Source organism: Propithecus coquereli, unplaced genomic scaffold, assembly GCF_000956105.1.
Source record: "Propithecus coquereli isolate 6110/MARCELLA unplaced genomic scaffold, Pcoq_1.0 Scaffold142, whole genome shotgun sequence".
Taxonomy (NCBI): domain Eukaryota; kingdom Metazoa; phylum Chordata; class Mammalia; order Primates; family Indriidae; genus Propithecus; species Propithecus coquereli.
The window spans coordinates 6,107,370-6,133,135 of NW_012138525.1; the positions used below are offsets into that span (position 1 = coordinate 6,107,370).

Genomic DNA, 25,766 nt, shown 5'->3' on the forward strand with positions numbered 1-25,766 from the left:
CCATGCGGCTGGACAGGACCTCTGGGGACAGAGCACGCCGTCACCACCTGGCCCTGCCCACCCAGTCCCATGGCCCAGCTTCCCTGGGAGCCCCACAGGTGTCTCCCGGGTGTCCCTTCTGACCTCGGGACTCCCCAGGGGCCCCTCACTGCCAGGGGCTGCCCAGACATCTGACTCCCCAGCCCCTTCCCCAGACACGCCCTGGCCCCTCTTCTATAATCAGTTTACCAAAAGCCAGGGTCCTCCCGGCCCCCTGCCCCAGCTTTCCTGACACTACCCCACCCTGCAGGTGCTTGGGACCCTGGGGAGCGGGACCCCAACCAGGCAACGGTGATTCTAAGTGTGGGTGCCATGTGCACCCCACCATCTGGGAGTCCCACACCCAGGCCAAAGAGGCCCAGGGAAGGCTTCCTAGAGGAAGGGCCCCAACCCCGTGTGATTTAACGAACCAGCAGAGGTGAGGCATGCCAGGCTGGGGGCAGCACAGGCCCGGACAAGAGGAACTGCCAGGTGGGATGGAGTCCAGCCCAAGAGACCAGTGTGGGGGAGACGAGTCGAGAGGGACCTGACCACAGAGACCTTTGGGGGCGAGCTGGGTGTCAAAGCCAGGGGAGGGTCTCAGCGGGGTGAGGGTGAGACAGCTGGAGCAGTGGGCCGAGAGGCCTGGGGAGGGCCGGGGTCTCTGTCAAGGCGGTTGTGGGAGAGACAACTCCTAGGAGGGGGCGAGCGGGACCCAAGAAAAGAAACCACCCCCAATTTGGCGACTGAGCAGATGCCACGCGTGTGGGACAGGAAGGTCAGAGGTGACTCCTGAGGTGGGGAGGGGGCAAGATGTGCCGCGTGCACATGGGCAGTGGCGGCAGTGCAGTGTGGGCTGGGGGCACTGTGGGACAGTCTCAGGGAGGCTGTGTCCAGGAGGTAGCTGGGAACATCGGAGGGCCAGACACAGCCCAGGAGCTGCTGGGAGACCAGAGGCAGTGACTGCAGCCCCAGGACGGGTAGAGGGAGAGGAAAGGAAGAACTGGGCTCTGAGGCCGTGTCCTTAGAAGCCCCACATCCAGCCTGGCTCCTGGCCTGGCCCCCAGAGTCCTGAGCAGAAGGGGCTGCCCATCAGTGCCTGGCATCTGCCCGGAGCCTCCCTCTCACCCGGGGCAGGCAGCTCTGCCCCAGCCCCCAGCAGTCCCTGCACGCCCTTCGCGGCCCTGAAGGCTCAATGTCCCCATAGGACCCAGGAGACCAGCCTGGCCCAAGATTCTGATGTAGAAACAGTATTTTTAGCAAAGCCCAGTGTTGGGGGGCTCCTCAGCACCCTGGCCAGCTTTGTCTGGAGACTTCCTCTGGATTCTAGCTGCGAGGCAGGGTCAGGGAGTGTCATCCTGTTCAAAGCACAGGCTTTGAGCCCCATGCTTGGGCTGAGAGATCCCAGGCAAGTTCCTTAATCTCACCAAGCCTCAGTTTCCTCATCTGTGAAATGGGACATGGCGATACCCTTCTTTGCAGGGCTCTGTGAGACTGAGTGACACGGGGTGTGTTCAGTGCTGAGAACTGTGCTCCGCACACAGGCGCCGTTTTGACTGCAGAAATGCCGCCACCCCCCCCACCCCACCCCCGCTTCCACCCTGCCATCTTTCCTCCCTGTGTCCTCTGGCCCCACTGCTTCTCCACTTCTCTACACCTCAGCTAGGTTTTAGGCAGAAGTTCCCTGGGCTCTGATGGCCTTGGTGAAGGTTTCCTGGGAGTCTTGTTAAAAGAGGCAGCAGGGCCCCCTGTCCCCAGCCCCAGCCCCGGCTCACCCTGGCCCAGCCGCTGGGAGTTCTGCTGCTCCTGCTGCTGCTGGTGCCGCCGGGCCAGCTTCTTCATCTGCAGGGAGAGCATAGTTCAGGCCGGACCCCTCCCTGCCCCACCCACATGTGGACCCCCGTCTTCCGCCTGCCCTTTGTCGGGGGCCAGCAGTGCCTGGAGGTGGCCACTCACCTTTGCTCTTTGGTTCTGAAACCAGACCTGGACCACGCGCACGCTGAGGCCCGTCTCAGCTGCCAGCGTCTCCCGGACCTGGCCCAGAGAGAGGAGACAGGTCAGGCCTGCAGGGGCAGCGGCTGGGAATCGGCAGGGTTTGGGGGGCGGGGCAGATGGGGGAGGTGGAGGGATGTCCTGCCCCCAGCAAGCGCAGAGTGGGCAGGATCCGAGAAGGCAGCGGGTGTGGGGTGTCCGCCCCAGCCGCCCCTCACCTTCCGGCAGGGCTTGGAGGAAACCTCAAAGGAGGCCTTGAAGGCTCTTCGCTGCTGCGTGGTGAGGATGGTCCGGGGTCGCTTGGGCCTCCGCGGGTCCTTCCCGTCATCCCCGCTGCCCTTGCTCTGGCTGCCTTGCCCCTTGGCCGGCTTCATGTCCCCGTCCTCGTCCTCGCTCTTCACTGTGGGGGACGCAACCGAGCCTATCAGTGAGGGCTGAGGGGTGGCCCAGGCCCCAGACTTGTGCCCTCATGCCACCTGCTGCCCGATGGCCCCCGTGCCCTCTGCCGACACCGACATGGCCCCCCAGTGCCCTCGGGATCACGTCTACCTCCCTGCCCTGGCCCCTCATCTCCCGCCCCCGTGCCCTGCGTGTCCTTTCCCCAGCACACGGTCCCCACACAGGTGGACCTGCAGAGTGAACACAGCACGCTGCGGACCACAGACGTGCACACGCACACGTGCAGCTGCACGCTTAGGTGCACACAAACACAAGACGGCTTTGATGCAGGCCCACGTGGGAAACAGGTACACAGGTGCACACGCAGGGTTGTGCACGTGCCTGTGTGTGATACACACAGAAGTGTGCTCGGGTCTACGTGTGATCACACCTGAGGGCAGATCTGCTTGCCTCTTAGGGCCAACAGACCCCGAAAGAGAAAGGCTGGCATCTGTGGACTGTTCTGGCCCTGGGCTTCCCGGACCCATCTGGTCTGGGACCCTGCCTTGTCCCACTGACCTCTAGTCCCTTGGAGACCCAGCCCAGCATGTCAGCCTCCAAGAGAACTTGTTCCCACTGCACCAGCCCAGTGCCAGCCAGGTGTGAGTGCCTCAGGGGAGACCGCAGGGAGTTTCTCTCTTGAAGCTTCCAGGGGTGAAGGATCGACAGGCAAAGACACATGCACCGACATCCTCACGCGACAGTGAGCACGGCGTGCAGGTGTGCACGCACACAGGTGCACTCGCCCCGGCACACACACATGCAGACCGGCACGTGGGCCCGCAAAGGCCCAGGCACATGCAGCTCACAGGCGTACGCGCACACAGGCCCATGCTTGCGGGCAGGACGTGCAAGCGTGCCCGCACCTGAACAGGCACATGCACGGCACTCAGAAGCGTGTGCTTTCACCCAGTGACACACCCCGGAGTTTGGGTCTCAGAAATGCCACCCCAGATGGATGGCCAAGCCTCCCACCCACCGCTGGGCTTCCTGTTGCCCTCGTCTGGACTGGTCCCCTTCCTCCAGCCCTGTCTTCCTCAGAGCACGAGCCCCCGGGGAGGGGGCCGCTCTCCTAGGCTAGGTATGAAGGGACCATGGCACCTGGCAGGCTCTGCTCTTCCCCAGGAGTCCAGGCAGCCATGGGACCAGCCACGGTGCTGCCCTGCCCTGCCCAGGGACAGCAGGGACAGATGGATTGCTCACTGCCTCCACCAAGGGCCCTGGCAGTGACAGACCCTTCCCGTGTGGGCAGATCCTGTTACTGTGGGGCTCTGGGTTACACAAAGGGCCTGGCAGGCCAGGACATCTCCTCTCCACGCTCCCTGCTCAAGTCCATCCCCACTATTCCCGGGAATGACAAGGGCCGAGGCCACCTCCAGGCCTTTCCTCCTTCAGACTCATTCCTGGCTGGCCTTGCCCTTCCTGCCAGGAGGGCTCCAAACTGGCATAGTCCTTTTGGGGTCTGGAACAGAGTAGAGAGGTGCCTTCACCCTGGGAAATGGGGTCTTCCGCCTACCCGAAAGGGCCCCAGTGCCCCCAGCTGGGAAACAGGGAATAGCTCAGGGCTGTCTGCTCCCCACTGCAGGGGGCTCTGGGGGTCGAGGAAGGGAGGACACATCAGATCCCTGCCTCCCAAGAGGCCCCTAGCCTGCAGCCCTGGTGTGGTGCTGGGCCACAGTGCTGTGCCACGGTGGGGGCCACATCAGGGAGGGTGTGGGTGGTGGGCCAGAGAACAAGGCGGGTGTGCATGTATACGTGCAAGCACGGCATGTGCGTGTGCAGCCATGTGTATAGCGCTTAGTGTTTGAGTATGCTGGGTCATGCATGTGTGTGTTTACCTGGGTGTGGCTTTGCTTGCTTGGTTATGTGAGCACGTCTCTACATATATGTGAGTATATATATATATGCTCCTGGGTATGGGTATCCCACGTGTACTTTACGTGCGTGTGTGTACACGTGTGACCACATGCATGTCGACACGTACAGATACATGTGCCTTAGCATAGGGAGCACAGGTGCATTTTGCGTGCTTGGGAGGTATGCACATTAGCGTCCACGTGCACACATGCACATGGACGTGCGAGCGCCGTCTGTGTGCGGCTCGGAGGCCCCTCCCTGAGGCCGGCCCCCCGCTCGGGCCAGAGCTCACCGGAGTCGGACTCGTCGGGGCTCACGGAGCTGAGCAGGTCCTTCTCCTTCTCGTAGTCGCCCTTGCACAGCAGCTGGCCCTCCTTGAGCACAAACTCGTCGCCCTTGCGGAGCTGCCGCTCACACACGCAGCAGCAGAAGCAGCCCAGGTGGTACACGCACTCCAGCGCCCGCATCACGAACTCGGTGGGGGCGATCTTCTCCATGCAGCCGCTGCACTTGGCTGCGAAGAGCCTGCAGGTGCACAAAGGGGGCGTTGGCTGGGCTCGGAGGTCCCTCCCAGGGGCCACCGACGCTGAGGGCCCCTCCCTCCTCCCTGACCCTCAGGCCCAAGTGGGAGAGGCTCTTCCCGGGCCGAGCCCACACAGCGGGAGGCCCTGCAGCAGGGTGGGCGCCCGGCATCCTGTGAGAGGTGCCTCTCCCGGGTGTGGCAGCTCAGGGCCCTTCCCGCTCAGGGACAAGGTGGCCACTAGAGGGCAGTGTGCAGGGTCCGCCTCAACCTTCCCCGAGGCCAGGACGGCCCCTGTCCTGAGAGAGTCCCCTCCACCCTCACTCCTGACCAGCTCTGCCTCCTCCCTGATCCTCCCTCACCTCCACATCCAAGCAATTCCTTGTCCAACCCCCCACCCGGCCTGGGCCCCTCCTCTCCAGCCTGAGCAGCCACCAGTCCCCTCCGTGCGTTCCTGACCCCTGCGGCCCTTCAACAACCCGCACCCCACCACACACACAGGAGCCAGAGGGATCTTTCCAAAACACTTCATGCTGATCATGCTGCTTCCCTGCTCCAGACTCTTCAATGGCTCCCTAGTGCCTCTAGGGGAACATCCAAGATCCTGAGCCTGGCACTCAAGGCCTGTCATGATCCTGCCTCTTCCCTCACCACCCCTTGCTTCCCCGGGCTGTGGCCCACAGAGCAGCCTGTGGCTGCTCCAAAGCACCATCATGGCAGCCTTTTGACGTGTTCTTTCTCTGTCCCTTGGCTTGGGTGATGCCTCCATTTCAGCTTCCGCACCTCCGTCATGAAGAGGTATTTACTGCACACGTACAGCACGGCAGGTGCCGCACTAAGCACCTTACATGCAGAAATGCATTTAATCCTTGCAACAAGAGATAAGAACGAATATCAACCCCATTTTAGAGATAAGGAAATTGAGGTGTTGGGAGGCAGCGTCACTTGTTCAGGGTCACGTGAGTAGCAAATGCTGCAGCCAACTCCCAGCCCGGGCCTGGTCCAGTCCCTCTGTGACAAAGGTGCTCCATCTCCCATCTCCGCAGAGCAGCACGGGCGGGCGTGTCCGGGCCCCGGCCGGCACGTGCAGGAGGGTCTGGGCAGCCCGGCCCCTCCTCTGCCCGCACCGCTGACCGCTGCTCCCAGCACCCCCACCCCATCACGTGCCCTGCTCTGTGGGAACTCAGCCTCAACAACACTTTGATGGAGAAATTTATGAAGAATCAAATTATTGCTGCTGGGAGGGAATTAAAACCATTTTTCATTCCTCGCGTCCCCGGGCCACGTCTGCAGGCGCCACCTTGGGAGCGCTGTGCACATCCCATCCCTCTTTATGGCCCGCCATCGCGGGCACAGATTACAGCTGCAATTCTCTTCTAATCGGTTCTGGAACAGAAATGGCCATAAACGGAGGCACTCGCCTGCCTCCCTTCCCGGGGCTGCCGTCAGCACCGCCCACGGCGAGCTGGTGGGGCGGGTGGACAGGGCCAATTCCAGCTCTGCCTTCTGTCCTGGCACTAGCCAGGGCACTCAGCTGGAGGGCACCCCTAGCGACCACTGCCACCCACCTCTATTCTACCCAGCAGGCTCCTACTCATCCTGCAATGCCCAACTCCAATGCCACCTCCCCTGGGAAGCCTTCTGTGATGCCCCAGTCTAGGGGACGTGCCCTCCTCTATGCTCCCCTGAGCTTCCCTCTGGCCTCAGTTTTCTCTGCTGTAAAATGGGGATGTCAACAAGACCTCCCTTGAAGGCTGTTGTCAGGATTCAATGATATCGAGTATGTAACTTGGTGAATAGCACAGCGGAGTGACGGTGCATGTCCCCATCAGTGCCCAACTCTACTGGGGTTCCACAGGGCAGGACCTGGCTCTATCTGACCCTCAAGGAGGCCTCAGTGTTTGCAGAGCGAGTGAAGCCCTGGCGAGCTGAGGCTGAGGCCAGGTTCTCTGCCCCAGGAGGCAGGACCCCACTAGCCCACAAAGTGCACGGCTTTCCGAGGGGAACATGGGCTGGATTTCGGCTCTAATTTGGCTTTTTGGCCTGATATCCTTGTTTGGGGTACAACCTACCCAACTGTCCATGCAGTCTTAGGCGAAGGCCTCTAGAAATCTGGCTGGCACTCCAGCTCTACCGAGGGGCTGGGAAAGAAGTGGTTTGCAGAACCCGTGCCTGTCACGTGTAGGATGCTGCCACGCCCCACCACCACACTGCCCCTCTGCGTCCTCCCTACACTGCCTGCCCTAGGGGCCCCACTAAGGTGTGCAGCCTGCCCTCTGTGGCCCGTGAGCGGACAGGCACTGGCTGTGTCTCTGCCAGCACAGCAGGGCCAGGGTCCTAGGCCAGGGTCAGCACACATTGGGCGGCTCCCAGAGAGACCTTCTTAGGCTGTGGAGGGGGACAGCAGGGTTGGTGACCTGCATTTGCAGTCGATGCCACCATGCTGGCTGCATTCAGAACAGCCGCGCTAATGCCTTGGCAGCAGGGGGTCGATTGCTACTTTCTCCAAACTCATCAACACAATCTATTATTAATACTTCTCCAAAGGCTCGGTGCCGCCATTACGGAGGCAGCGCCAGCCACTCGGGGCATCATCTGTTATCTAGATTGCAAAAACTCGGGAAATAAAACAAACCGCGTGCACTTTATAAATGGAGTGCGCCATCCGTTTGGTCTCCAAGCATCTCTCCACCCAATAAAACATCGGGGGGGACGCATGAAATACTCGCTCCCGATTATGGGGCTGCCTTTGTCTACCATGCCGGGGTGAGAGCTACTAACGGCAGGTGTGGGAGGGGTTGGGGGGTGCCAGCGGGGTCCCCTCTTCTCTGTGAGCCCCCATTCCCTCCCTCGGTGCCTCTCACCATGGAGGGATTGGTGGGGGCAGACCCTGAGAAGCCCCTGAGAAGCAGGCCCAGCCACAGGCAGGGACACTGGAATCGGACGGACCTGGGTTCCCTGCCTCAGTCCACCACTTGCTGGCTGGTGACTGGGCAGGTGATTTCGTCTTCCCAAGCCTCAGCTTACTTACCTGTATAATGGGCTCGACAACACTGCCTGCTTCTCAGCATGAGGATGCAGTGGGTTGTCAGAGTAAACCAGCAGGCACAGAGGGCACAGCCCAGAATTCCATCCTGGCTCCCTAACTTTCTCACTGTGTGACTCTGGGCAAGACATTTAACCTCTCTGGGCCTCAAATTCTTCCTCTATAAAGTGGGAATGACCGTACCTGACCACGGGGTCATTGGGAGGGTTGACTGCATATAAAGCCCTCGGCTCTGGGCTGGCCTCAGGAAGGCACTCCACGAAAGTCTGCCCTTCTCTGCCCTCTTTTGTCCCACATGTGTCCCAAGTGCCCTGTCGATCACCCTTGCTAGGGTCACCACGATTCCAGCGGGCACCTCCCTGGCACTGGCTGGGTTGACAGGTCCCAGCTGCACCTCCCGGTCACCACCACCCTGGGTTTGGGGCTGGCCCTTCCGCTTCTGCCTGGCTTGATCTGGACGGAGCACGCCTGGTTCAACGTTCTATCTATCTCGTTAATATTACTGAGACCGAGAATACTCAGTCACCTCCTCGCATCGCCTTGTGAAATACTCACAGAGCCCTGTTTCCGCGCCCATTTTACAGATGAACACACTGAGGTTTGAGGTCACGCAGCAGTAGCAGCAGGTACTCCGCCCTGCTCCGTGCCTCCCAGCGTGCCTTCACTCACCAGTCACCCCCGCTCTTCACTCTGGGCGCCGTGCCCTTGTCTGCCGGCCCCCAAGGCTGTGGCCCGATTCACCCCAAGTTCTTATTACTAGGCATGAGCTCGGCCCCCGGAAGGAGGCTGTGCATTTGTTTTTTTTTTTTTAAACCAAACTTAATACCCCCCTCCCACACACACACACACATTTTTTTCCTGTTGGGATCATCTGTGATTATGGAGGAGCAAATTCTATTTTTAGGGGGATCCCTCCCTTGAAGAGTCCCAGGCTGTGAGAACACATCTCCATCTCCTCTGAATTTTTATTGGTTTATTTGTTTAATGCTCAATTTATTAAACTCATAAGGCTAATAAACAAAACTCGGAAAACTAATTTTGTCGGGAGCATTTGAACATGGATTACAAAGCTGATTAACTTCTCTGAAACACTGAGAACTGCAGAGACACATGGAGCACGGCTGATTCTTTTCCCTCCAATAAAATTGGCTTCCTAATGTTCTGGGGCCGCTCCAGCCTCTCCAAGCAGGTCTTCACTGCCAGATCTCAGAGTCCATGCAGCAGGCCCCGGGCTCGGCATCCTGGCTCCACCACTTCCTACCACTGGAATCTCACACAAGTCCCTTCTCCTCTTGAGTGACAGTGTCCTCATCTGTCCAATGGGGATAGTGACAGAAACTGACTTACAGTGCCATGCATGTGAGATGGGCTCAGTAAGAGGTAATCATGACCACTGTCATCTCTCTAGGACTTCTGGCACCTGTTCCCCATCCTCAGAGTGGAAGATCCTCTACCTCCTCCTCACTGCCATTCCCACACCCCACCACCGCACTTAACAGTTTATGTGGCCCTTCACTGGGTTCTCAGAAGAGTTCCCACCCCATGTACGTGCTTTCTACTCTCAGGCGGCCTCCTCTGCCCCTTGAGACCACCCTAGTCATCCCCTCCCTCACCAGCCTCCTCTACACATCTCCAGCTTCCTGACCGCCGCACCAGTCCTATTCAGTGGACACTGTCACCTCCCATTTCACAGAGAAAACAGAAGGTATGGGAGAAACACCCAAAGTTCTGACTTATCTCCTCATCAGGTCAAATCAGATTACATATCCCTTTGCTTCAGAATGTCCAAGAGCACCCAGCAATTTCAGCATAAGCCCAAAGACCTCATAGTGACACCCAAGGCCCCACCTATCCTGTCACACCTGGGTCTAGCAGCCAGGCTTCTTGCTGCTCCCTGAACACAGCAAGCTCCTTCTTGTCTCCTTAGCACTTAAAATTCCAACTGCTTCCAAGGCTTATCCTTCTGTCCCCCTTTCCTTTGCTTCTTATGGAACTCCTCTTCATCCTTCAAGATCCATTCAAATGTCACCTCCTCTGTGAAGCCTTCCCTGATGCCCACAGTCCTAGGCACTCTCCAGCTACTTGTGCGTCTGCAGCCCCTATTGACCTAGAAATCAGATACCAGCTCTAATTCACCCCCAGGCTCTGGCATTGAGGAAGTGGTTAGTGAGTGTTTGTTGAATGAATAAACAACCTTGTGAGAAATGAAATAGGCAGCCAGGTAGGACAAGAAAATATTAGGTACTCTGCTTCTAGGGGTCAGGGAACACCTCTAGGTAACAAGAGAAGTGAACTCACCCTCCCCGCCCCCACTACCTTCACAGCTATATAAGGCAGAGTCCAGTTTTCTAACTTTTATCAATGAAGTTCCATGCACGCCTCTTACTTAGACCCAGGGGTGCCATGTGCACACCATTAATAAATGACCCCCCGCCCATAAGTGACTGGACCAGGCCTGGATATCTGACTCAAGGCGGGTCAACTGGCCTCTGTCCTGTGTCCCTTCCTTCCCCTGCTCACCCAGGAGCTCTTCGTCAGCCCCCATCCCACCCTCAGGTGTGTGGCCTTCCAGGCCTCCAGCACCAGCTACGTGGTCTTGGGTAATTCACATTCTTTCTTCAAGCCTCAGGTTCCTCTTCTGTAAAATGGAGGAGCTTATCCCTCCCTCACAGGGTAACTGGGAATCTGACGAGTTTTAGCCCATGCAGGAAGGCTTAGCCCAGCGCCTGGCACAAATGGATTTCTTGGGTCTACATCTCGCCATGGTGCCTGATGTAGGCTCTGGAACTTTCTTTTCCTCACCTCCCATTTCAGTCTGAAGCCCCCTAATAGCATGGTCGGTGTGTGCCCTCCCTGCCTGTCCCTTTGTAGGCATGGGCTTCTGTTGGACCTTTGCCCAGGGCCACACTGGGACCAGGCAGATTCTGGGCCTGGTTTCTCCAGACCCAAGCCCCACAACCGCTGGAGTGATCGCTGCTGGGAATAGCCTCCTCCCTCCATGGGGACCACAGGGCTTGGCCCCTGGAACCATATCCCTTCTGTCCACACTGGCTGCACCTTCTCAAATTCACCCAGCAAATACCCCTGGAGGCTGACTCTGAGCTGGACTCATTCGAGATGCTTGGGGCACAGAGTTAGACCGAACCTCATCCTATGGCTGCTGGCAGAATGTGACAGACATGTGCTTTGTTGGGGTACTGGGGTACACCCAGCAAGCTGAGAGGCACAGGATGCAGCAATAGTCAGTCCGGGGAAGAGCTGGAAAAGGTGACTTAACGGAACCTGGTTCTGGAGGCAGAGGGGCAGGCCTGGACCCCAGCTCTACCCCTTACTAGCTGCCTGACCTTGGGGAAGCCACCTCCACTCTCTGAACCTATTTTCCCATTTGGAAACTGGGATCCCGCCCTCACCGTACAGGTAATCATTGCAGATACGTCTTTGTGTGGATTCCTGTGATACCTCCTGCCCACGCTGGTGGCAGGACCCCAGGGTGACACAGCTGTGAGCACTTAGCGCAGTCAGCGCTCAGCGTGGCGGCTAACGTTCTGACTGCTGGGGGGACTGCGCGGTCTGTGATGACGCTGGTTGAAGGATGAGCTGCAGTTCACAGGAGCCGAGGGGACAGGACCCTAGACGCTCTCGGGCGCTGCTGCTGGCCTCGGCCTGTCACTTGGGGAGGGAGCTGCCTGGCCTCCTCCCGCTGCACTGGCTGACATCTCCCCCACGTGCCTGCTGCGTCCTTATCATTCCGGGGCGTAGCTGTTTTTTATTTTGAGACAAAAAGGGGCCTGTTGATGGGGGATCCAACTCAAACCAGCTGCAAACATCTGCTTTGATGCGGCGGCAGTGGCGGGCCGGCCGGGAGGCGGCGGCGGCGGTGGCGGCGGGAGCCGCAGGCGGGGGCCCCGGTGCGCGCGTCAATCACGGGGCTGGAATGCGCGGCGCGGCCGGGCGCGCGGGCCTCCCCGGCCTCCCCGGCCTCCCCGGCCTCCCAGCCTCCCGGCCTCGCCGCGCCGGGCCGAGCCTGCAGCGAGAGCTGCCCGGCGCTTCCTGCGGGCGGGAGGCAGACGCAGCTGGGCGGGGCCTCGGGCCTTTGATGGGAGCGCGGGGCGCTGTCCGGAGCCCGGTGGCAGGGCTGGAGGTCACCGGCCAGTGGCAGGGAGGGACAGGCTCAGCCGGGAGCCCGGGAACCATCCAGGGGCCATCCTGGCGAGCCGCGCACACACACGTTCACATTCAGAGCGTCCGCAAATGTTTATTTAGTGCCAGCTATCTGCCAGGCACTGTAGGAAGGTCCGAGACAGAGCCGAGTTAAAGGGACAGTCCCTACATCCTCCCACCTCCAGCTTCCATTCTCACAGGTGAGGGGACAATAAAATGTATCTGTTTTAACAAATAGATACATCCGTAGCATTTGGAGTACAACAAATGGTGACAATGTGGGGAAGAAAAGCGAGGCAGGGAAGAGCGATGGGGTCGCAATTTCAGAAAGGACAGTCAGAGGCTACTGAGATGCAACATTCCAGCATTCCACCAGGGACCGGAGGGAGGTAGCTCGGATATGGGGGGAGGGGTTCCGGGCAGAGGGAACAGCAAGTGCAAAGTCCCTGAGGACAGGGTGTGGGCCAGGAGGTGGGGGGGCAGAGCATGAGAGGCAGGAGCCCTGGCGGGACTGGACGGAGGGGGATGCCATCTGACACTGACTGGGCTGGGCTCTCAGGCAGCTGTGGGGAGACGGGTTGGGGGGCAGGGAGCCCTTGGGAGGTGATCCCAATCATCCAGGCAAAGGATGGTGTCGCTCAGACCCGGTGAGAGCAGGGCAGGTGCTGAGAGGTGGTCCGCCCAGGATGCGTTCTGTAGGACGCTAGAGAAAGCACAGGGGCATGGAGGAGCCCGAGATCTTGGGGCTGAGCAGCAGGAAGGACGGAGTCGCCACTGGATGAAAGGGAGACTGGGGGCAGGTTGGGGCGGGGGTTGGGAGGCAGTCCTGGACACGTTAGGCCTGAGCTGTCTTCTAGTCAGCCATACGGACATGTCCAGGGGGCAGCTGCTTGGGCGAGGCTGGAGCTCAGGGAGAGGCCCAGGCTGGAGACACTGTGGGGGGCGCTGGGATGGAGACACACAGAGACACACACACACACACTCATGCACACCTGCAGAGTGAGCCGCTGCGTCCATGTGGCTGGGCACTTGACAACTGGCTTCCCACCTGTGGGGCTCGGACCCCTGAGGGGTGGGGTGGGAGCAAGACCCAGAAGCCAGGAGTCTCTTTTCCATTTGGGGATTCTCTGGGGACCAGACCTCCCCTGGTGACAGGCAGGACCTTCCTGCCGGCAGGGAGAGACAAGAGTCCAGGGCGGGTGGCAGGGAGAACATTGCACCCCTCTGACCGCCCTCCCAGGCCTCCCTTCCAGCCGGGCTCAGGACTCTGGTCCAGGCTAGCAGAGCTGCAGGATATCCTGGGCCAACCGGGTGTCAAGGGTCTGCGAGCTCTGTGCCAGGTGCCACTCTAAGGGCTTTACCTGTACTATTTCATGGCCTTTGGGGTGACTCTCTTCCCTCTTTTTTCTTCACTGGCAAATGCAATTCATTTGCTGATTCCTTTATTCATTCATTCAGCTAACATTTATTGAGCACCTACTATGAGCCAGGCCTTCTACTGTCGGGCAGTAGGAGCCTTCTCCTCCCACCTGCTCATCAAACCCTTTGAGCTGATCACAGGTACCCTCCCCCATTCTCACTGAGGTCACCAGCTCCTGGCTGCCAAATCCAGCAGCCATTATTATTGTTATTATTACTTGCTAAGATTTATTGAGTGTTTCCTACATACTAGGCCCTGTGCTTTATTTGCACATGCAATAAGACCCCTGAGAGGTAGGCACCGCCACTTTCTTTTTACTAGAGAGGAAAGTGGTGCTCAGAGAGGGTATCACGGCTGCTTAGCATCAGAGCTGGGGTTCGAGGCTGGCACTTTGAGTTCCAGAGCTCCTGCTCCTCCTTCCAGCTGCTCTGCTCAGCTTCCTGGGCCTCCCTCCTCAGGAAGACCTCTCCTGCCTCAGCCCCCTCCATGCTGCCCACCTCCTGAAACAACTCCACACTTGGTCCATCAGCTCGGAGCTGCTGGGCCCATGCCCTGGGCTGGGACTGGGGGTGCCGAGGTTACAGAAGTGGAGGCTATGGCCTCCGTAGTCAACACAGGTGGAAGATGGCAGACCCCCCACTGTGAGAGGTAGAGGCCTCTGGGTTTCTCCCTGGGGTCCTGCATAGCCAGAATGGACCAGGCCCAGATCCAAGTGCCCAGGAAGGGCTGGGGGATCCAGGGTTCGGTCTGATGAGGTGCAAAGTCAGCCAGGTGGAAGGCAGAGCTGGAGGTCAGGGAAGACTTCCAGGGGACTTTGAAGAGTTCAGAGGATTCCAGTGAGGGAAGTGGTAGGGCTGGGATGGGAAGGGATGTGTCTGAGTCCAGAGTCAGGCTCTGTGTAGAGGCAGAGAGGCCAGCAAAGGCGTGAAGAAAATGGAGGCTATTTTCAGAGTTAGGGAGACATGGATCAGGCGGGAGCACAGGCAAGAAAGAAGGGTCAGGCTGGAGGCCTTGAATGTTGGGCTAAAGAGGGCAGGTCAGATCGCTCTTATTCCCATCTAATCGGCCACCCACAGAGCCACTCGGCCAGCTATCCACCCATCCATCCACCAACCCATCTGTCCACCTGTCCCCATCCACCCACCCTTTCACCCATCTATCCATCTGTACAAACATCCTTCCATCTACCTGTCCATCCACCTACCCATGTATCCACCTGTCTCCCATCCACCCATCTATGCATCCATCCACCTACCCACCCATCCACCCATCTATCCACCTACCTATGTATCCACCTGTCCCCATCCACCCACCCTTTCACCCATCTATCCATCCATACAAACATCTTTCCATCTACCTGTCCATCCACCTACCCATGTATCCACCTGTCCCCCATCCATCCACTCTTTCACCCATCTATCCACCCATACAAACATTCTTCCTTCTACCCATCCATCCACTGACCCATCTATCCACCTGTCCCCCATCTATCCACCTTTCACCCATCTATCCGTCCATACGAACATCCATCCAACAAATACTTAGGCACTTGCTCTGTGCCAGACCCTGTGCCATGACTCTTCCTCCTGAAAGAGCAGAAACTAACTGCCTTTCAGGCCTTTCACAATAATGTAAGACTGGACACTGTAAGCATCTGTCTAACACCCACCATGACCACGCTCTGTGCTAGGTGACGAGAAATCAGTGGGAACAGGACGCAGGATCACAGCCCTCAGGGGCTCCCGGTGGGATGGGGAACCAGGCATTCCAGGGGAGGGGAGTCCCAGCAGGAGAAATCCTGGAGTGTATATTTTGGCCGCACCATCCTCACCAAAAGGATTTTGGATTCCCCGTGCATAGACCATAGCAGTTAATTAGGGTTATAAAAACATTGATAAACTTCCTCTGAGCAAGAGTTTTCTGGAACAAACTCCATTAAGGCAATTTAATTTTTTGATCAATTTTCTTTCTAGTACAGTTAAATAATTTACAACTTTTCCCATTATTTCCCTAAAATTATTTTCATTGAGATAAATTATTTTTATGAAAAAAATTTCAATAAAGCTTCTCTGTATCATCGGGTTTGTGCCTGTCTTGGATCTTCCTGGTTGACTCTTCGGTGCATTTGTGGCAGGGGCACATCTCACCCCGGGTAGTGTCACTGCTGTCACGTGTATTTTGTACTGCTTATTTCACCGAGTTAAATTTCCCCAGGCTCAGGAGGGTGGTTTTCAACGTGAACAACAAAATTACCAAAGTTCATTACCACAAATTTTACCAGGCAGCTAATGAAAACACACTCAGGGTCAAAACCAGGGGTTCAGACAGACTTGGGGGTGTCATATATTGGGTGCAAATGTCCAGCTTCAGCTGGGGCCCCACAGACTAAATGGGCTCCTTCCTGCCCTTCAGAGACTCATGGATGGTGGTGACACCTCCCTCTCTTGGTTAAGCCCCCCAGGTTCCTATGGCTGTCTCTCCACACTCCGGTCACGCTCTGAATGAGCCTGAGTTTGTCCACGTAGCCCTTGAAGCATGGAGCCCTGTAGCTCATTCCTCCAGAGGGAAGACCAGCCATCTCCTCCCGTATTTCCCATCCAATGCTCCTCTTGATGCAGCCAGAGATAGCTCCAGCTTTGTTGGTCCAGTCACTGAGGGCCTCACTGCCCCATCTCTCTCACGAGATCTGGACTAAGCCTCCCCCTCATCCCAAGTGCCCTCGCACACCTGCTATGTCCCTACTAGATGTCACATTCACAGGAGCCAGCCCAGCCAGGTCCTCTGAGCTTCACAGTCAGGGGCCACCCGGGAGTAGGAGTCCCTTCCTTCTGCAGGTCACCCAGCTGGAGAGATGCAGAACCAGGACCCCATCCCAGGTCAGCCTGGCTGGTAACCACCACCCTCTCCTGCCTTCCCAGTGGTTGAGGACAGGGAAACAAATGCCCCAGAGGTTTGGGAGCCTGAGACCTGCTTCTAGCCAGTGGCCTGAGTGTACTGGGCTGACCCAGAGCTATAGTGGGTGGGCAGAACATGTCCCCCAGCCGAGCCATCCACAGGGGCCCGAGAGAGTAATCTGTGAAGTGGGTGCAGGAGAGGAGCAGGCTCCAGGAGGTGCAGAAGGAGGAGTTCCAAAGGGGCTACTTAGAGGTGTGGGTGGCATTCCTTTCCTGCCCACAGTGGGGACTCTTTGTAGGAAGCCAGAAGAGGATGCAGGAGACCACATCCACACCCGGGGTCTCCTGCGTTCCCGCGGCCGGCTGGGGGCGGCCAGGGCGGGTAGGGTGCGCCGCCGCCCGTTAGTGGGTAACTGATCGCCTCTCGCCCTGCCCCAGCCACCCGCCACCCGCTCGAGCCGCTTAATCACCGCGGCCCGGCTGCATTAGCATAGTAATGGCCTTTAAATTGAGCCTCTTTGTTTTTTAATTAAGCTCCCAGCAGGTACAGAGAAGAGCGATTATTGAGGAAGCTGCCAGCGCTAATCGCCCGCAGTCATTTGACAATTAAAAAGCGCCCGGCTTTAACCCTTTCCCTGAGCCCACAGTAGTTCCCCCAGCATTTATCTAGCGCCAACTGTGAGCACACCTTCCGCCTCCCCGAAGGGATCCACAGACCCCGCCCCTAGCAACTCGGAGAGGTCCCTGCTAACACCCCATTTTGCTGACGAGCAAACTGAGGCACAGAGCGTGGAGGTAACTCGCCCAGGATGCCCACAGCTCGGGTGTGGAAGATCCGGCATCGGCAGACAGGTAGTTAGAGACGTCCATTGGCGCCCTGCGCTGCCCTCTGCCTGGAAGACCGTCCCACCTGCCAGTCTGTCAAAATCCTCCTCATCCTTCAAAGCCCAGGTGGACACTTCCCAGACCCCATGGCATGGAATTTCCAGGGCATCCTCCCCTTCCTGCCAGTTCATCTGTTCCCCAAATCCTGATGCGGCAGCTACTGTGTGGGGGCGCGGTGCTGGGCGCTGGGGACAGCTGTGAACCAGCCACGGGGAGACAAGCGAAAGTGAAGGCGGTGCCATTGCTCCCGACCCAGCCCACGCGGCGGGTGCGGGTGGGGGCGAGGCAGAGAAGGCCATGCTCCGGAAGACAGAGGTCTGCGCTCAGACAGGGACGGGGAGAGGCGGGCAGTAGAGGACACAGTGCGTGCAAAGGCCCAGCGACAGCACAAACAGAAGCCAGAAATAAAAAGTGCCAGAGTGTGCGGGAGGGAAGGAGTGGGGCGTGCGGGAGCCCTCTGGAGTGTGCAGCGTCTTGCAGACCACCTACTTTAAAATGTTTTATTTTAAAAATCATAATTTATTTTTGAATAGGTGATGCATTCCACGATTTAACATGGAAATGTACAAACACAAAAGTGTGTTCGCTGCGTCCTCCTCCGGGAGCCCAGCCATCTAGGGCCGCTCCCCGCCTCGCTCCAGAGACACGTCATACACATGCAACACACACGCTCCCGTGTGTAGCCACCCTTCCCCTCCCGCCTGGGTGTTTGGGGTTTTTGGTTTTGTTTTGTTTTGTTTTTTGTTGTTGTTGTAATGAGGACTGGTTGGGGTTTTTGTCCACTTTTTTTTACACAAACACTAGTATACTCTACAACTATTCTGCTCCTCATGTGCGTTCTTCCCCTGCCCCCCAAGTGGAGAAGCCAGGGCCTGGAGCACCTGCCGTCACAGCTGCCTGATGCTCAGTCGTGGGGCAAACCCTAATTTATTTAACCCCTGCCCTGTTGATGGCCTTTCCAGCTATTTAAAGGATTTTTGTCTTAATCTCAAGAGCCCTGGGAAGCCATTGAAAGGTTTTAAGTGGGGAGTGGCTTGAGCGATTTACATTTTTAAAAGATCATTCTGGCTGCAGAGTGGGACCAAGGGTTGGGGGGCTCTGAGCAGAGTGGGAAGACTAAGAGGTCCAGGCTGGAGCCCCAGCAGGTGAGAGGCACAGGGGTCCTGGCTGGGGTGCGGGGTGGGAGAAGAGGGCGGGATAGTAGAGAGCAATCTGTGTAGGGTGTTTGAGAAGTCCGTGGGGCTGTGGGGTGGATGGGCGGAGCCGGGGGCTCCCTTGACCCCGCCGGGTGCCTGGGGGGTGGAGCAGCCGTGGCTGAGATGGGCACGCAGGTGGTGGAGGGGACCACGTGGAGATGCCAGTCTCACCTTGCTCACTGCCACTGCATCCATTCATCCATGGTCCGGCTCTCCGTCCAGACACCCGGGAGGAGACAGATGTGAGCTCAGCTCCCCTACAGTTGGCCCAAGCCTCACTTCCGCCTGTTCACACTTCACACGGGCCTGCTGCTGGTGGCCCTGGTCGCCCCCACCCTCACTTCTTCCAACCCAGACCCCGTGCAGAGCTGGCATTTGTGAAGAGGGCAGCCCTGAGACAGCCTGGCAGCTCGCTTTTTAATAAAGACAGAGGAGCTTCCGCAGAGCACGAGTGTGGGGATGAGGTGGGTTCAGGACAGAGAGATATATCCTACCCCTTGGCACCACTGACAGAAACCCCCTTCTCTGTCCTTGGCTCCCTGGTGGGGGGCTGGCTGTTGATGCCCTGTCCCCGGGGCACTGTCCCTGACTCGGAGCAAGAGACATTCCCCTAGAGAGGAGGTGCAGCGGGGGCAGCCAGGACCACCCTTGGCCGCTCCGCATGCCATGGGAGGAGGAAGGGAGCACAGGGCCCTGCAGGCAGCGAGGGGTTAACAGTCCGCTCAGCCCCATCTATCAGCCAGCATCTCCCAAACAGACGGACAGACAAGGCAGCTGTCCAAACAGGGCTGTGTACCTGGCCACAGCCAAAGAGAGGACAGGGCAGCGGCTGTTTACTCTGCTCCCTGCCCCCGCCACAGGCGCACGCTCACACTGGCAGGGCATTTCCATGCAGCCTCCCTCGGGATGCACCCTCCCCGCTGCCCCCACCAGCCCTGAGTGAGCAGATTCCTACATGCTCCTCTAAGAGACGAGGGATGTCCCTCTCCTGGGCGTCTCCAGGAGTTGGAGACCTGGAGACTGAAACGGCTGATTGGCCCAGCAGGGCTGCGGTCACCTGAGCCCGTGGGTGGGTGAGGTGCTGAGAGGGGTGCGCAGTGCTGGCTTCCAGCAACGTCCCCAGTGGCCCCTCTTTGCCCAGAGCAGAAGCTGAGTGCCTCGGGCCTGGGGAACCACCTCTCCGGAATCTGTGTGCTCAGGGCCACCCTCTGCCATCCCCTCGCAACTCCTGAGAAGGCCCCACCTCAACACTGGGTGCCTCCAAAGAAACTAACCTCGTTTGGCCCCAAATTGATGTCTCCTGGTCTGCATCCACCTCCCTGATGGCACCGACAGCCACCTTGTCCCCACATGGCCATCACAGGCTCCAACACAGCTCTCAGATCTGATGCTCCTCCCTGGTGGTGTTTGTGGGGACGGTGTGTTGGGCACCCCAAAATTCTAGCCACCGGCATGCTGTTCCCTCTCCACACCCCCAGTGGCTCCAAACTCACTCCCCCAGGTCCTCTCCAGTGCCCTTGCCCTTGGGAGGTGCTCCCGCCGCCCCTGGGCTCTGGACCTGCCCAGCGGGGACAGCACCTCTTGCTGAACGCCTGCCGTGTGCCGGGCTCTGGCCCAGCTTCTGGATTGTCTCGTCTCCCCTCAGCCTGGAGGGTAGGGGAATGAGTCTTCCCATTTCACAGATGAGAAGACTGAGCCTGTGCCACGCCTCACAGCTACAAAGTGTCAGAGCCCCAAATAAGAGATAAGGTCAGCGTGTGATCTGGCACAGGACAAACCGAGCCTCTGTCTTTGTATGTGAGCAGAGCTCTTGGGCAGGAGGTGAGAGGTGCACAGTTCTGACCAAGTTCCTGCTGCGAGGCGCGTGGGCCATTGCCTGCCTCCCTTCTCGCATTGCCAGGTGCGTGGTAAGAGCCATCGCTCCCGCTCATCGGCACCTCGCGGAGGGGTGCTGAGGCTCACAGAGGGTAGCTCCTGCCTGGGCTCGTCCAGCCAGGGCAGGGCAGGCAGGATCCCGTCCCGGGCCGTGTGCCCCCCTCCCGAAGGCCAGGCCTGGACTGCTCCTCTGCACCCCGCACCCAATGTGACATCTTTACGGCACATGCTGAGCCTGCGAAGGCCTGAACCGGCGAGGGGGAGGCAGGACATCTCTCAAGTAACGGATTGTAAATTCCTGGGCCCCGGCTTCCATCCCTAACAACCTCCTCCCGGGGCTCACGGTGCCTGTCCTTTCGCAGCCAATTTAAATGAGGGGTCCCAGACCCTGGGCGTAAAGCATTCCAGACTCGGGAGAGGGGGCAACTATTGTTTCTCTGGGAAAAAATAAAATAAAATAAAATCAACTGGGTCTCTGCCGCTTCTAATCACTCTCACATGTGCTTCGCGGTTCTGCCTAGCACAGCCCTCTACAGTGTGCGAGGCCCTTGAGGGCACAGACCTTGCCTCCCCCCAGAGCCTGTAAGGCAGTCCCCTGATCCCCATTATGCAGTCAGAGAAACTGAGGCAAGGGGGCGGCTACCAGACACTGGCTCTCATTTAATCTCCCAGTAGCCTCCTGCTGTGACCGATGAGCCCATTTCACAGAGGGTACAATTGAGGCCCTTGCTCAAGGTCACCAGCCAGGATGTGGCAGACAGGAGGGATGTAAACCTGGCCCTCCCAGCTCCAGGGCTGGAGACCTCTGCCCTGTGCAGTGTGGCCTCCCCACGTGAGGAGCACCCACTGCCCCTTGGAAAGGGCCTGGCCCTGGCAGCCCTGCCCAGCAGGTCCAGCCACAGCCGCAGCTGGAGCCTGGGAGCATCAAGGCTGGTTTTTAATAAGGAAGATGAATTTACTTGGAAGCCCCGGTCTGGGAGGAGGGGGCGGCGGAGGCTGCCGACCCTGGTTCTCTCTGCCCTTCTGGTGGGAGGGGAGTGGAGGCCTGGCCAAGTGGCCTCTGGGCCGCTGGGGGCCTGGGCTGTGGGGGGCCGCTGCCCCAGCCTGGAGGGAGCTGGCTCTGCACAGCCCACTCTCTCCCGAGTAAGCCCACAGGATATTACACTGCCTTTGTGTGCCTGGTGACCCAGCTGCTGGTTATTGAAAAATTCCACCGCTCGGCACAGGGCAGGCCCGCTGACCCCTCATCCCGGGGCGCGCCTATCTTTCAAAAGATACGGGATTAGAGAGCCAGACCCGGCCTGGAGCAGAGCCCCGTCTGGGGTGTCTGTGTTTTCGTGGCCTCTCGGGATCCTGGCTGGAGTGGGCTCTTGGCGCAGGATTTAATTAGTTGGAATCAGCCTGCGATTACTGCTGCGACTATTTACCCAGCCACTCTGCAGTCTGAGCTCCGCTCGGAACAAAGATGGGCCCCTCGGCCCGGCTGGCCAGGCCAGGGGCCCCAGCTGAGCCCTGGCCCAGCTGCCGGGAGGGGAGGGCTGCGGGCCCGGCAAGCCTTCTGCTGGTGCACCTCATTTAGCCGATATTTGTGGGTTTTCACAATGCAAAGCATCTACATGGGGCTTTTAAAAAATTAAAGCATCTCTAGAAATTTATGGTTGATTTCCGAGTGGGGTCCCCTCCCCCCAGCTCGTGGCTCAGCGGTGGCGAAGCGGAGTGGGTTTACTGGGACGGGACTGAATTCCTGCCAAGGGTGCAGGTGAGCGAGCCCTGGGGCCATGCCAGGGTGCCCAGCTCTGGACAGTGGGTGAGGTGCCCCTGACCCATGCTTCCCTTGCCCTTACTCTGCCACCCAGATGCTCCCTGGAGACAGGGTCCCCTGTGTGTGTCCTGCACTCCCCACCAGGCGACCCCCAGCGGCCAGCTAGGCAAGGAAGGCGAGCTCCATGTGTGCACACGGCTCCTGGCCCTCAGGCTACCCATACCCTGTGAGACAGTAAGTCTTCGCCTCACATCATCCATAGGTTTTTGGAAACTTCGACTTTAAACAAAATGACATATAATGAAACCAATTTCTTTCATCAGTGTTGTAAGGAAATGATGTTGAAGGAAATGATGTTATTCAAGGACCTGCTATATGTCGTTTCACTTAATGTCGCAGTTTCCAAGAACCTACTGATGATGTGTAAGAGAGGACTTCCTCTCCTGCCACCCACAGTACACAGATACCATGTGGACACGTGTGCGCACACCTGTACTGCACACACCAATAGTCTACAGGCCCCACCCATGTCTGCCAATATACATGTGTGTGTTGGTACTATGTGCACATACCTGTACTCAAGCACGTCTAGCTACTCGCACCTACCTCTTCATCTGCATCTGCCCAACCTGCTATTTACACACACCTACGTACGCAAATGTGAGTCTGTCTGCACCCGTGTGCACGCGTCCTGGCCACATATACTCACTTGCATGCTGACACATGCCACCTAGCCAAGGACTGCATATGCGTACTACTCTATCTATAGGCTGATCTCTGAGTGTTCACACACTTACGCACACGCACAACTGCTGACATATTTGTACACAGACATGCATGCCTACGTTTGACCCTTGGGGGCGCCTGCTGCCTCTGCTCACGTATGCGTATGTTTAGTCCTGGGAGGCTGCCGGAGCTGTGTCAGGTCTGCCCCTTGGAGGGTGCCCCCCAGACTCAGAAGCAGGTGACTGCTCTGGGGGACCCAGCTGGCCTACATTCTGGGAGGTTGAGGCCAGGCCAGAGACACCCTTCGGAATTCAGATTTGGGTTAAGGCCCACCCAATGCCCGGTTTCTCCCAGGCTAGGGCCCAGGACAGGGCTAGGGGTCTGGCCACTGTCAGGCAGGCCTCAACCCTCGCTGTCACCAACACCCTGCCCAGGAGCCCTGCCTCAGCCTCCTCTGAAGGCTTTACCTCTCTCACCTGCCTCCCCCACTTCTGCCTTGGCCACTGTGGCTCCTGTTCTGCTCGTGGCCTGGGCTACTCGGGGCCCATCCTGGGCACAGGGGCAGGGAACCTGGCTGCACAGGTTCAGAAGGACCTTTGGCTCTGACGACCTCCCTTTCTGCCCTGCCCTAGAGACAACTGACCCCCGGCCCTCACCCCAAGGCCACGTGGGCTCCTGAGTACAGAGTCACACAGGGACATGCCATAACATACCACTGTGGACACACATGTGGACATGCAGCACACATAAGGTGACATAATGCCATCTACTTACAGAGAGAAACACACAGGCACATACAAAGGTAGTCACAGGCACCTGGAGACACACCCAGTGCACACAGACCCACCCAGAGGAGCACCGAAGTCCCAGCTATACACTGACACACGGGAACACAGAGATGCCGCGCAGACAAGGACACAACAGACACACGGACAAAGCCACGCAGGCCCACGCAGGTGCCCGTGCAGGTTGTGGGTGCCCAGGGACACATGTAGACTCACGTGCACACCCACGAGTGCAGGGACACACAAATACGTGATGCGGACCGAGGGAAACTCCTTTCTCAGGAGAAGTCCAGAAAGGCCTGGCTGTCAGACGTGGCAACTGGGGCACTGCCAGGCGGGCCGGGGCAGCCCAGGCAGAGGGCAGCGACCGCCACAGGCCGAGACTGCTGGTGGCGAGGCCAGGGCCTGACTTGACGGCTGCCTCTCTGGCTCTCCCCGGCCCCACGGGATCCACCCATCTCTGTCCCTGCCCTCCTGGCCGGGCCCTTCCTCAAGCCCCACCACCCCTGGCTCCCCTCGGCCCATCCCCTCTCAGACACCAGGAAGCCGGCTCTGCTTCCCGCAGCTTCTCACACCATCCCTTACACCTGCAGGTCTGCACCTGGAAGTCCTTCCACCTTCCCTGCCTGTGCCAGCCACGTTCTCCGCCCCCCAACCCCTCCCCTTGGCCTCCTGCTCCGTGCTCAGCTGCCACCAGAGCCCCCAGGCCTGTCACTGTCTCCCTGTCCATTTCCAAACAGCAAATAAGTCTGGCTCTGACTCAGTTTCCTCACCCAGTACAGCATTCTTGACGGCTTCACAAAGAAGGGAAAGTGGGCCGTGCTTTTCCCGAAACCGCGGGTACAAGGAACCAGCTCCCTGAAGCCGGCTCTTCCTGTCTGTCTGTCATTCCCTGCTAAGCATCACCCGGAGGGCCTGGGGGTGTGAGGGTCAGGGGGACAGGAGGTGGGGGGGGTCTCTTTGGGGTCTGAAAGATACAGATTTAAATCCTGCCTCTATTTGTCTTATTGGCTTTGTGAACTTGGGCCCAGGACTCCACCTCCAGAGCCTCAGTTTCCTCATCTGTAAAGAGGGAGGTTATAATCTGCCTCTGCAGGGTGCTGGGAGGGTACGATGACAGGGTGAACGCCGAGTGCTCAGGAAGGGACTCCCACCGCCCTCCGAAGCCTGACTCAGCTGCTGTCTCCCACCCAGAGGGACCCCTGCCCCAGTGCTGAGGTCCTCACAGACCCCTGGCCTCAGTGAGAGTCTGTCCCTGACCTACCAGGACCGGCAGCGCCCCAATCTGAGCAGCGCTCACCAGCCCAGCCGGCCACGCCCGTGGAAACCCACCCATACATCCTCTCCTGAATGTCCCTCCCCGGCCGGCCTGCCTTCAGCTTCCCCTACCCTCCCCGAACGGCCATTCAGTGGAAAAGACACACCACCTTCTGGTCCCAAGGGCCTCATTCACTGATTCATTTATCGACCCCACGGAGCAGTGTTTACTGAGCAGCTACGACGGGCCAGGCGCCGTGCGAGTGGCCGGACATTTAAGCTCACACCCTCCTCTGCCACCTGCCACAGTTAGTCATCCCTTTCTTCTGGAAACTCTAGGAAGGCACAGGCCTTGGTCTCTCCCCATGTGTCTGTAGGCTCCTGGTTCTCCACCTGCCCTTAAATGCCAGGACCCTCAGGGTTCTGTCTTCTTGTAGCTTTGACTGTCACTCGATTGCCAAAAGCCCTCAAACCACCACCTCCGGTTCTATAGCACTGACCCCACCACCAAGCCCCCCTCTTCCTCCCCAGGGATCCAGACCCCTTCACCGCCTGCTTCCCGGCCGCTCTGTGGATGCCTGCAGGGCAGCGCTGCCCATGTGTTCACACCCCAGCTCCCGTCACGCAGCACATGTGCACAGAGACGCATGGACCAGGATGCTCACTGATGTATTGTGTGCGACAGCGCAGCACTGGCAGCAGCCCAAAGGGCTGTCGGTGGGGGATGGGTTAATAAATCAAGGCTCGCCCATTCCCTGGACTGTTACGTCGGGGCTGCACAGGCAGGTAAATCCCTGAGCACTGACGTGGGCAGACGTCCTCAGCCCACGCTGCCAGGCGGAATAAGCAAGTGCAGAGCAGGGCGGTTTGGAGAAAATACAGATCCCATAAAAAGGAAATCCAACAGGATGTGCACGGAGCATGCTCGGACACT

The 25,766-nt window shown here is 58.6% G+C and overlaps 1 protein-coding gene across 5 annotated transcripts in view; it reads right to left on the reverse strand.

Moving 5' to 3' along the window:
- The window catches only part of LMX1B (LIM homeobox transcription factor 1, beta), an 81,132-nt gene that overhangs the window by 4,299 nt on the left and 51,067 nt on the right, over positions 1–25,766 (reverse strand). For 2 of the 5 annotated variants that reach the window (XM_012639692.1, XM_012639689.1), the window contains exons 3-6: positions 4,598–4,830; positions 2,229–2,410; positions 1,975–2,052; positions 1,794–1,860 (exon numbers count right to left, since the gene is read on the reverse strand). In XM_012639692.1, coding sequence (XP_012495146.1) covers positions 1,794–1,860; positions 1,975–2,052; positions 2,229–2,410; positions 4,598–4,830 — 560 coding nt within the window. Of the gene's footprint in view, positions 1–1,758; positions 1,861–1,974; positions 2,053–2,228; positions 2,411–4,597; positions 4,831–25,766 lie in introns of all 5 variants that reach the window. The other 3 variants (XM_012639691.1, XM_012639690.1, XM_012639688.1) reach the window with 2 other exon arrangements.